Here is a 12,048-nt window from a genome sequence, read left to right as displayed (position 1 = left end):
GGTCTTCCATTCCAGCACCGCCTGCACCTTGCCTGGGTCCATAGCTAGGCCCTTGTCCGACAACCTGTATCCCAGGAACTCGACCTCTCGGGCGTGGAACTGGCACTTCTCCAGTTTGACCCACAACTGATGTTCCTGTAGCCTCTTTAGCACTTCCCGGACGTCTCTGACATGCTGCTCCTCGTTGTCCGAATAGATTAACACGTCATCTAAAAAGGCCACACAATTCTTGTACAGCAGGGATCCCAACACGTGGTGCATGAAAGATTGAAAACAGGTGGAGCCTGATTGTAATCCAAAAGGCATAATGAGGTATTCAAAGGCCCCCAGAGGGGTGAACATGGTGGTTTTCCATTCATCCCCCTCCCTCATCCTAATCAAATTGTACGCACCCCAAAGGTCCAGCTTAGTAAAAATTTTCCCCCTTCCTCACCCTGGTTAAAATATCGTCAATCCTGGGCATTGGGAAGGTCACTGGTTCCGATACAAGGTTCAAGGCCCTAAAATCTACGACCAATCTGGGCTGTTTGGTGTCTTTTTTGTCCACAAAGAACACCGGACTGCCTCCCACCGCCCTTGATTCTCTTATGAAACCTCTTTTCAGGTTCTTGTCAATAAACTCCCGCAACTCCTGCATCTCCCTGTCCGACATGGCATACAGTTTACCCACTGGTAGCTGAGCCCCTGGGAGTAGATTGATTTGACAGTCGAAGGGTCTATGGGGGGGTAGTTTATCCGCTTCCTTCTCGCTGAAGACATCCTGCAGGTCTGCGTATTGTGGCGGTACCTTCCCCTTTTCCCCCACCGCCATCCCTGCCACCCTGGCTACCGCCATCCTCGGGGTTCCCCCCCCGTGACAGTGTTCCAAGCAGTGTTCCAAGCTGACCCAAAAGAAACTGTCCGCTGGTGCCATGCCACTACTGGATCATGTAGTGCCAACCAGCTCATTCCCAGTATGATGGGTGGTCCTGCCAGTGCGGCTACATGAAAGGCAATGGTCTCTGTGTGTCTGGAAACCCTCATTCTCATGGGGGGAGTCTGGTGCGTCACTTCCCCTCCCAAGAGTTCTCTGCCATCAATGGTTGTTACTTGTAAGGGACAGTCTAGTGGCAGGAGGTACAGCTGGTGCTCCAGGGTGAAATCCTTGCTGAAAAAATTACAGGAACTACCTGAATCCAGCAGTGCTTTAACCTTGATTGGGTGCCCATTGGGGAGTTCTAGCACCACCTCTAAGGCTATGGCTGCTTGGGGGGGGGTCTGGCTTGGGCACTTTTACTGGTCGCTGGCTTGGCTGCTGTGCCCGCTGATCGGCAGCCAAGCGTTGGCTTTTCCCTGCTCCTCCTCTCCCCCCTCCTCACAGCCAGCAGCCCCCACCATTCCTTGCCATGCTTTCCTTTGAGGGCAGACCCTGGCAAAATGTCCTGGCTGTTGGCAGAGGAAACACTTCTTGGCTGTTTTCCCCTCCTTTCCCTCCTTCTTTCGAACTTCGCTGGAGTTTGAAACCCCGCGCGCGCGCGCTCCCCCAATCTCCATTGGTTCCACTGGCTGGGAAGGTTGGTCCGGTATTTCAGGAATGCGGTTGTCATGCCAACGCTCTCCTCTCCCCTCCTGCTTCTCTAAAGTGCGCGCTTCTTGGCGCGCTCCAATCGCAAGTACAGCCTTAGTCAGCTGATCCATCGATTGAGGGCGGGGCGCGCGGGAGAGTTCGTCCTTCACTGAGGGGGATAAGCCTTCCTCAAACAACATTTGCACCGGTTCCGAGCCCAGTTCCTACCCAAGTCTATGGATAAGCATAGCAAAACACGACCAGTACTCTCTAACTGACTGGCCCCCTTGCTTGCACGCCATCAGTTCCCTGCGAACCACACTCTGCTCCACTCCACTTGAGAACATGGCGTCCATGGCACCAAAAAATTTCCTAAGGTCCTTTAGGGCAGCATTCTGCGTTGCCATTAATGGCCGGATCCATTCCCTGGCAGCGTCTTGAAGATGCCCAATAACATAAGCGACCCTCTCCCCATCCTCCGCAAAGTCGTCATACTGCAGTTCCAGCGCGTACTGTACCTCAGTCCTGAATGCATTATAATCCCTGGGGTTTTCCCCAAACTTGTGCACCAGTCCCGGTACCTTCCTTGCGATGGGGGTGGGCTTCCCCTGGGCATCCTGAGTCCTCCTTTCATCTAGCCGCGCCGCTAACAGAGCCACCTGCTGTTCCAAATCTCGGTTTCTCTCCTCCAGATTTGGCGCTGCCGCTGCTCCCTCTCCGGCACCTGCTCCTCCGGTTTGACTCATGATGCTGCCTGTCTTGTCTTTGTGCACAAGCAACGTCAAGGACTGACGGATTGCTGTAAAGGGAATTGGGGGTTGCTTGTGCATAAATGGTGCTGCAGCTCTAGGCAACGTTGCCTGGCTAAACCTTTCCCTGGCTGGACAGCCCTTTCTCCATGGCTGTGTCAGTCGCTGGCAGAATCCGTCAGTGGGCGTTTTCTGAACTTCTTCCAACATAAAAACTCTTTGACCCCAAGTCTCCTCCTAGCCTCCCTGCGCGGAAGTCTCCTGCGCAGAGTGGGCGTGCCCAACGGAGGTCCTGGGCTCTCCCCGCTGGTCTCTGTGGAAGAGTCTTGTAGCCCTCTCTCCGCAGTCCCCCCTTGCTTCCTAGTGTCCCTCCTATTTCCTTCCTCAAAGGAAGTTTGTGTTACGAAAAAGAAGCAATGCAGAAGCGAGCTCCAGGTGGCTGGAAAGCCAAACAGGATGTTGATGTTTTGGGACTGTACCGTGGGAACAAGGGACAGTCTATTCAGTGCACTGAGCACCGGATGTTAGCTCAGAGTGTCACATGACCCTGTACTGGAAGTACATGGGAGGAGTTTTTTCTCTCTCTGCTGTTGGTGATGAGAGAGAGCAGTCACGATTTCTCTGTACTGCTTGAAGGACAGAAATAAAGGCATGTAAATACATTTCTGTCTGTCTCTTTCCCCTCCCTGGGAATGGGGGGGGGTGAGTGGTGTGTTCTTTTCATGTTGAAAAGGATCGCCGATATAGACCTCGCCTGATCTTGCCGGGAGTCGCTGACAGGGAGGTCAACAAGGATTCAAGCCGGGCACCTGAAGGGTGGCCAATTCCTCTGACTTGGCTTGAATCAACATCTGGTAGCAATAGCCGATGGTTATCTGATCCATGGGAATCAGCATGAGAGGTGAAAGGTCGATGAATCGTTGCCATCCTCTGCACCTAAGAAGATAAGGAAACGTCTGCATGCAGCCAGAAGCTGAACAGACAGCTGGACACCGAGAGGGGTGTTTTCCAGGCAACGGAGCCCCAAAAGCTATGCTGAATTTCGGGCTAAAAAGTGTGAACACAGATTGATTTATTCTCTGGTTCACGAGAGCTGCGTTTGAAAAACAGCTCTGAAAGCAAAGGCTTGCATACCAGGAATTCTTGTGGTTGATAAGATTTCCTGTCCGAAGATGAAGTATGCACAGTTGCTAGGCAACGACCATCAGTAAGTGGAAAGTTACTGACTGGCGCAGTGAGAGCGTGAGAAGTCAAAGTTTGTTTTGGCTATCTACGCAGCTGTGCAAGGACTTTGAAAACAGCCCAAAAGTTTGCCTGCTAGAGTAAGCAGTAAACAACCTCAAAGAGACTTTTGGATTTTTACTGGCTTGAGAGTGAGAGCAGAGACTTGGATTCAGAATGGATGCCAAGAAGGGGGGAGGTTTACCCTATCCACCTCCCCTGACTAATGACAATTATTCATCTTGGTCTATAAAGATGAAGGCCCTGCTGCAGAATCAGAGGATCTTTGACGTGATTGAGAACCCCATCCCTGCAGCACCAACGCGAGGTTGGGAATCGCAGAATCCGAAGGCCAAGACGGCTATAATTCTGTGTGTCTCAGATGACCAATTGGTGCATATTCAGGATTTGGAGTATGCACGAGAAATTTGGGAGACGCTGCGTAGAACACATCAGAGGGATGCTGGTTCTTCAGCGTTGCTGTATTTTGAGAAGCTGACCAATCTGAGGCTTGCGCCTGATGGAGATGTTCAAGCGCACCTGACGGAAATGAAATATCTGCGCCAGCAGATGGTGGAATGCAATTTCCGTCTGCAGGAGGAAGTGTTTTGCTTCATGATGATAAACAGCCTAAATCGGACTTACAAAACGGTTGCCAGTCAGCTTGGCTCCCTCCCGGCTCAAGATTTGACCGCGGAGAGGGTGTCTGCCGTTGTTCTGAATGAACAGGACCGCCTTGCTGCACTGGAAGTAAAGGACAGGGGGAGGGAGGAACGGAGTTCTAATTCCCCCGCTAATGTGGCTACTGGAGAGAATGCTGTAGCTTTGAACGTTGTCCGATGTCACAATTGTGGACAGGCTGGGCATCTTCAGCGGAACTGTAAGAAGCCACGCCAGCCAAAAGGAGCTAAGGGCCGCTCAGCAAAGCCTGAGGCGTCAGGCAAAGGTCACCCCAAGCCTTCGGTGAAACCTGCAAAGGCTTTGATGGCGAAAGGAACCACGCCAGATGTTCGGAACTCGTTTATAATCGACACTGGATGTACCGTTCGTATGTCCCCACATAAAGGACTCTTTTCAACGTTTAAGAAGCAAAGCTTCGCTGTGAAACAGGCCAACGGTCAGGAGCTGGAAGCGACCGGGATAGGGACTGTGTATCTTAAAAGTCTGAACTTGACTATAAACAATGTTTACTTGGTTCCTGAACTGAAGTTCAATCTGCTGAGTGTTTCGCAGATTGCAAAGAAAGGACTGAAACTGTCCTATGATGCTGAGAGCTGCAAGATCTACAAAGATGGAGAGTTGTTTCTTTCTGCCAGAGAGAAAGATGGACTGTATTTGTTGACTTATGCACAAAGTGATTACATGGAATGTAATGCATCTGAGTCTAACCTAATTTCTCTCGCAGGTGTGACCAAAAGGGATACCAAGAAGGTGACCGGGGTCGGCAGAGCATTTCAGCGAGTGTATGCTGATGTGATTGGTCCTCTAGAACCATCTAGAGGCAATGCAAGATTTTATCTTGTGTGTGTGGATCATTTCTCTAACTTTGTCTGGATTTATGTGTTGAGAAGGCCACAGGAAGCCTTAGAAAGGTTTCAGGAGTTTTGTGACAAGGTTAAAAATATGCATGATGCTAACATTGATTTTCTTTTCACAGATGAAAAGCAAATTTTTCTTTTACAGGATTTTCAGAAGTTCCTGCAGAAGAAAGGGATAAGACACAAGGTTGCTGTTTCAGCGGAAGCATGGAACAGGGGTGTCTGTGCACGGGTGAACAAAGAATTGCAAAAGGGGATGGAAGTGCAATTGCTTAGTTCACATCTGCCACATGAGTACTGGGCCGAGTCGCTAATGTCGTATTGTTATATGAGGATGAGAAAGGTTTCAAAAGAGTTGGGAAGTTCTCCTTTTGAGAAACTGTTTCTTAGAAAACCTTCTGTTGCCCATTTCAAGGTTTTTGGGTCTCATGTGAGGACAGAAGCTCCAGGTGGAGTAAAGAATGCCAGGGGCATTTTTGTGGGATATGAAAAGGGTCTCTACAGAGTAATTTTGTCTGAATCTGGTCAGGTGATTCTCACAAAATTTCTAGAGAGTGCTCCTGAACAGGAGAGAGTGATAGTACACACATTTCCCACTGAAGACGATTCAGATGGTGATGGTGATTTTACAGAGTACAGTGGTACTGAGAGCGACAGTGATAGCTCGGAGAGCTCAGTTGTCACAGTCATTGAGAGGAAATCTCACACAATGGATAGGCCTTCACAGGTGAAGGATGAACCACTGTTTACTATTGGAACTGGTTCTCCAAAGAGTCCTGAGACTGAACCAGTGAGCAAAGAGGATCAGCACCTCATACGGAGGTCTGAGAGAGTTACAAAGGGTGAACCACCCAAGAGGTACTCAAAAGAGTTTGCTAACTTAGCTGTTGCATGTGTTGCTGTTGTACACAACCGAGGACAGGTTGGAGCTGTGTCTAAGTCAGAGACAAAGACACAACAGAGAGTTGCTAGCCAAGGTAATGCAGATGCACTCATTCCTTGGAAGCCAGACAACCAGAGAGGTACACTGGGGAACCCAGTGGCGGGGAGTTCCAAGGGTGGAACTGAAACAACAGGGGAGTGTTATGTGTATAACAACTGTTTGTTTTCTTCTCTGGATCACGCTTTGCTTGCCGCAACACGCATTGATTCTTTTGGGGGAGGATGTTACGAAAAAGGAGCAATGCAGAAGCGAGCTCCAGGTGGCTGGAAAGCCAAACAGGATGTTGATGTTTTGGGACTGTACCGTGGGAACAAGGGACAGTCTATTCAGTGCACTGAGCACCGGATGTTAGCTCAGAGTGTCACATGACCCTGTACTGGAAGTACATGGGAGGAGTTTTTTCTCTCTCTGCTGTTGGTGATGAGAGAGAGCAGTCACGATTTCTCTGTACTGCTGGAAGGACAGAAATAAAGGCATGTAAATACATTTCTGTCTGTCTCTTTCCCCTCCCTGGGAATGGAGGGGGGGGAATGAGTGGTGTGTTCTTTTCACGTTGAAAAGGATCGCCGATATAGACCTCGCCTGATCTTGCCGGGAGTCGCTGACAGGGAGGTCAACAAGGATTCAAGCCGGGCACCTGAAGGGTGGCCAATTCCTCTGACTTGGCTTGAATCAACAGTTTGCTCTCTCTCCCTGCTGGTCCCTTCTCCTGCATTGTTAGGGAGCCTTACCTCCACTCTAGGCTCCGATGGCAGTTCCCTGACACAATCAGAAGAAAAAAAATAGGGACCACCAAAGGGAACAACAAAAAATAATAAAAATATTCTTTCGTCACTTGCCTGGCCAATCCAATCCTTTAATCAAAATTCCAACAAAACCATACCGGCCAAATTATAATCCAGTAATCCCAAGGAAAAAAAATCAGAGAATAACAAAAAAGATAAGTGAAAAAAGGAGGAAAAAATAGAAAAAAGAAAAAAATTAAAATAAAAAGAACAAAAAGGAAAAAAAGAAAATTCTCTTCACCAAAGCAGCAGAGCCAGAGCTTTTCAAAAGCAAAACCAAAATTAATCCATCCCCGAGAGCACAGTCTGGCACCATAAAATGTAAAAATAGTCAAAGTCCTTCTACTCCAATGTCCACGTCAGCTAAGTCAGAAGCAGGAAGGGGAGAGTGGGTAAACAATTTCTTCTCCTTACTCAGCTTTCCTCCGAATAAAATAAAATAAAGAACCAGATAATAGCAAATATTTCTATTTCATTTTGGGCTTGGCAGTTTCTCAAAATGCTGCTTTGGCATGTAAAAAATAAAGAAGAAAAAATTCCACCATGAGGCTTCTTAACAGTTAACTACGTAGTTCTCTAAAAACGAAAGTAATAAGTTTCCTGGAAGACTCTCCTCCTGCAGTCCCAGAAACCCACAAAAAAGACCAAAAAAACCCTTAATAAGGGCTTTCGCCCCCCTCATTTGTTTAATTCACAGTCTTAAGTAAAGTGTTTATATTAAATTAAATATTCCGCTGTAGGACTACTCACTGTTTTTTGTTCTGTGGGTACTTCTTGCATATAAATAAGATCCCAGTTGGGGCTGACCTCCTTTTTACCACCCTGCTGCTTCTGAATTGTTGTTAATCCTTCCCCCCCCCCAACTATTTCCACCAATTAAATCCGGATTTGTTACTGTTTCTGAATCTACCGCTGTGCCAGGTAAGCTTGAGGCTGCGCTTCTCGAGGGTAGAAAATGGCGTCCAGCGCCGGTGTCTCAATCTCGCTGCTCTTTTTGCTCCTAAAAGGGGCTTTTCAGGCAGCAGAGAGACCGCTCCTGGGCTAGCTGGGAACCTGCCCTCAGGATCTTCCTCCTGAGGTTTTTGGGGGCTTGCGGTGCCCTTACAAAGCCCCGTTTCCCTCTGAAAAGCTGGATTCTTCCCAGAGGGCTAAATCCTGCTTGTGCTTGGCTCCGCTGTAAACCGGAAGTCTCATTCTTCTGAGAGTCTCATTACTCTTATTTCCTTCACATCTGAAGGGAGGGCATTCCACAGGGCAGGTGCCACTACCGAGAAGGCCCTCTGTCTGGTTCCCTGTAACCTCACTTCTTGCAATGAGGGAACCGCCAGAAGGCCCTCAGCGCTGGATCTCACTGTCCGGGCTGAACAATGGGGATGGAGATGCTCTTTCAGGTATACAGGACCAAGGCCGATTAGGGCTTTAAAGGTCAGCACCAACACTTTGAATTGTGCTCGGAAACATACTGGGAGCCAATGCAGATCTTTCAGGACCGGTGTTATGTGGTCCCAGTGGCCACTCCTAGTCACCAGTCTAGCTGCCACATTATGGATTAATTGCAGTTTCCGGGTCACCTTTAAAGGTAGCCCCACTTAGAGCGCATTGCAGTAGTCCAAGCGGGAGATAACTAGAGCATGCACCACCCTGGCAAGACAGTCTGCAGGCAGGTAGGGTCTCAGCCTGGAGCTGGTAGACAGCCGCCCTGGACACAGAATTAACCTGTGCCTCCATGGACAGCTGTGGGTCCAAAATGACTCCCAGGCTGTGCACCTGGTCCTTCAGGGGCACAGTTTCCCCATTCAGACCCAGGGAGTCCCCCACACCAGCCAGCCCCCTGTCCCCCCAAAACAGTACTTCTGTCTTGTCAGGATTCAACCTCAATCTGTTAACCGTCATCCATCCTCCAACCACCTCCAGGCACTCACACAGGACCTTCACTGCCTTCACTGGTTCTGATTTAAAAGAGAGGTAGAGCTTGGTGTCATCTGCATACTGATGAACACCCAGCCCAAACCCCCTGATGATCTCTCCCAGCTGCTTCATATAGATATTAAAAAGCATGGGGGAGAGGACGGAACCCTGAGGCACCCCACGCGAGAGCCCAGGGGTCTGAACACTCATCCCCCAACACCACTTTCTGGACATGGTCCAGGAGAAGGGAGCGGAACCACTGTATAACAGTGCCTCCAGCTCCCAGCCCCTCTAGACGGTCCAGAAGGATATTATGGACAATGGTGTCAAAGGCCGCTGAGAGATCCAGCAGAACTAGGAAACAGCTCTCACCTTTGTCTGATTTTTTTGAAGGAAGAGATGGGCATTACTTGACTGGGGAACTGGGGAATTTAATAAATAAAATAAAGAAAGACAAACTGCATTGCAAGATTTGGAGGACTGCACAGTTCAAAGGCTGGCTGTGTTTCAATTTGCATATTAGGCAAATTCACTCTTAAATGTAAACTGACTTGAATGTCTCCCAATCTGTATTCTCCAGTCACCCCCACCTCCCAACAAATGGCCTGGGATTGTGCCCAGTTTTGAATGAAGCCTTGGAGCTAGAAAAATACTTTGACCCTTAGTTTTCTTTCACGTATTCGGCTAGAGATATTTCCCAGAACCAGTCATTGTGAGATTCAAGAGAAGCTGCAGACTCCTACCTTCTTCTTAGTGAGACTCAAACTAATGTGCTAGATCTGAAGAATAATTTGGGTCATGTTTTAAGTACTACTAATTCAAATGAATTTACTCATGAAGTACATGACCAAGCTTCCTCATGGTAATGGCAGCATTTCTGCTATCTTTCCTTAAGCTTTATGAAATATTTCCATGGCTCATGAAACATCTCCCAGGGCCCCACAAGAAGGCCCTGTCCTGCTCAGAGATGGTGCTTTCATTTGCAAAGGAGGAGCTAGAGAAGCATAAGGAGAATCAGTCTCTGCATGATCCACAGGATCTCATTGAGTTCTATCTACTTCAGATGAAGAAAGTAAGTATCTGCTTTGAAACTGAATGCTGCTCATCCAAGGAATCATTATATTTCCTGTTATAAGTGAATACTTGTGAGGATCTTGAGCTGCCAAAGCTAGCTGAGATAACGCTCCAGGCACACAGCCATTTCTTTCTTTTTTTAAAAAAAAGATATTTATTAAGGTTTTATAAATAAAAAATAAAAACAAGAATGTTAAGACAAAAGAAAAAATACAGAAGAAAAACAAAAAATACAAAGATACAAAAAATACATAAAACGCAACAAACACAAAAAATAATTAAAAACCAATCAATTTTTTCAAATTTTAAAATTCTCATTATCTTGTTTCTCTGACCTCCTCACACCTCCCTTTCTTGTATTCCCATTCAGATAATCAATTCAGCAAATCCTTACCCTCTTTCTTTGAATTTAACTCAACATCTCAACATATTATAGCTTTATATTTTCATCCATTTTTACATATTCTTGTTAACCTTGTTACTAAGTCCACTTATCCGTATAGTAAAAGCTATGGTTTTCCCAGTAGTGATGTATGGAAGTGAGAGCTGGACCATAAAGAAGGCTGATCGCCGAAGAATTGATGCTTTTGAATTATGGTGCTGGAGGAGACTCTTGAGAGTCCCATGGACTGCAAGAAGATCAAACCTATCCATTCTTAAGGAAATCAGCCCTGAGTGCTCACTGGAAGGACAGATCGTGAAGCTGAGGCTCCAATACTTTGGCCACCTCATGAGAAGAGAAGACTCCCTGGAAAAGACTCCGCAGAAGTAGCAGTCGACTCACAGCACCGCACCAAGCACCCCACTACGTTCCGGAGCCCGTTACCGGGCTCCTTTGCCGATCGGGGGGGGGCGCAAAAGGTGCCCGCCGAGTCCCACGACCACAGGCTTCTCCTGCCTGTGGGTTTCAAGAGGGTCCCCGCTTCGCCGCAGCGGCAAGACCCGATTTCTGCTGAGCTGTGTCCCTCAAAGGCAGAGGGATTCCGCCATTACCTATGGCGCCGCCTCCGGAAGTGGCACACAGCCATTTCTATACTGAAGATTTATTGCCAAAAAGTTCAAAGCCGTTACAAGAGTTCAAAAAGAACATCCATCTCTTGCTCAGTCAGATGAATCGACTGACCTTTTCCGGTACCTCCCCCAGCAGGCCCATTTCCTCAGACCACGCCTCCTGTTTCCACTGTGCTGAGAGTGGCTAGATTCTCAAATGCAGCACCAGCAGCTACTGCTGTGTACACAGGAATGTGTGCATGGATCTCTTGTCACAACCAGCTATGAAGCACAGGGCCAGCCCACCCATGAGGCAGGCTGAGGCTGCTGCCTTGGGCAGTGGAATGCCAACAGGGGGCATCCTAACCTGCCACTAGTGGAGATGGGGAGCGGTGGCAGCTTCCTGCAAGATTTCACCAAACGCCTGCAAGATCTTACTGTCCTTACTGTTGTTAGCCCATTGTGGCACTGCTGTGTGACCAAAGTAAGGGAGGTGCCAGTGACAGCAGGGCAGTGGAGGTGGCACCTTCCTATTTCACCTCAGGTAGTGTAAGAGGACACCTCACACCTCATGAAGCATGTGTTGGTGGTATCCTAATAGGAGCAGGGGGGGTAAGATAAAATAAGTGCTGATGGACAGATTGTAATGCATGTAAATGACATGACACTTTCCCCGTTTTCAAAATCAGAGCAAAAACGACCCAGAGTCCACCTATGATGAAGAAAACATGGCTTTTAGTATTTCCGGGCTCTTTGTAGCAGGGACAGACACAGTCACCAGTTCTCTGAAATGGGCGCTTCTCCTTCTGGCAAGTCATCCAGATATCCAAGGTGAGAGAGGGAAACCTGTGCAGGGCTTCCTTTGATTTCTAGAGTGGACTGTAATTCTTGTGTCAATTAAATGTTATGGATTTTCCAAAAATTTTAAGAAACTGATAGCAAATTAATGCAAATTTACAACAAATTTAAAAGTTGATTCTCACCCACTCCCCATTCAAAATGTTAGCAGCAAAGGAATGAGAGAAAAGAAACAAGAACATACTTTCCCCTCATTTCTGTTACTTTTCCATCCTTTCCTCAATTTCCACCGGCTGTGCATATTTAAATTCCTGCTTGGATTTTTATCTAACTATAACATTTCTCCAGTTATTTAATGTCAGGTGCCGGTGGTGGTTGCTCATCAGTAACCAGGGAGGACTCCAACCTGTCTTTTACAGGTTTTATTGTGCAAACTATTTACAGTGCAGAACTAAAATGTTCATGTCCATCTTAGTCACTTGCAGAAACTGGGAGT

General features: G+C 47.7%; 1 protein-coding gene across 4 annotated transcripts in view; it reads left to right on the top strand.

Annotated features, from left to right (window-relative positions):
* The window catches only part of LOC128414857 (cytochrome P450 2J2-like), a 46,278-nt gene that overhangs the window by 11,913 nt on the left and 22,317 nt on the right, over nt 1–12,048 (top strand). For all 4 annotated transcript variants that reach the window (XM_053390766.1, XM_053390765.1, XM_053390764.1 and 1 more), the window contains 2 exons: nt 9,586–9,762; nt 11,444–11,585. In XM_053390766.1, coding sequence (XP_053246741.1) covers nt 9,586–9,762; nt 11,444–11,585 — 319 coding nt within the window. The remainder of the gene's footprint in view (nt 1–9,585; nt 9,763–11,443; nt 11,586–12,048) is intronic.

This window comes from Podarcis raffonei, chromosome 5 (assembly GCF_027172205.1).
Source record: "Podarcis raffonei isolate rPodRaf1 chromosome 5, rPodRaf1.pri, whole genome shotgun sequence".
Lineage (NCBI taxonomy): Eukaryota > Metazoa > Chordata > Lepidosauria > Squamata > Lacertidae > Podarcis > Podarcis raffonei.
The sequence above is the reverse complement of the archived record's forward strand: the minus strand, read 5'-3'. Positions and strand labels throughout refer to the sequence as shown.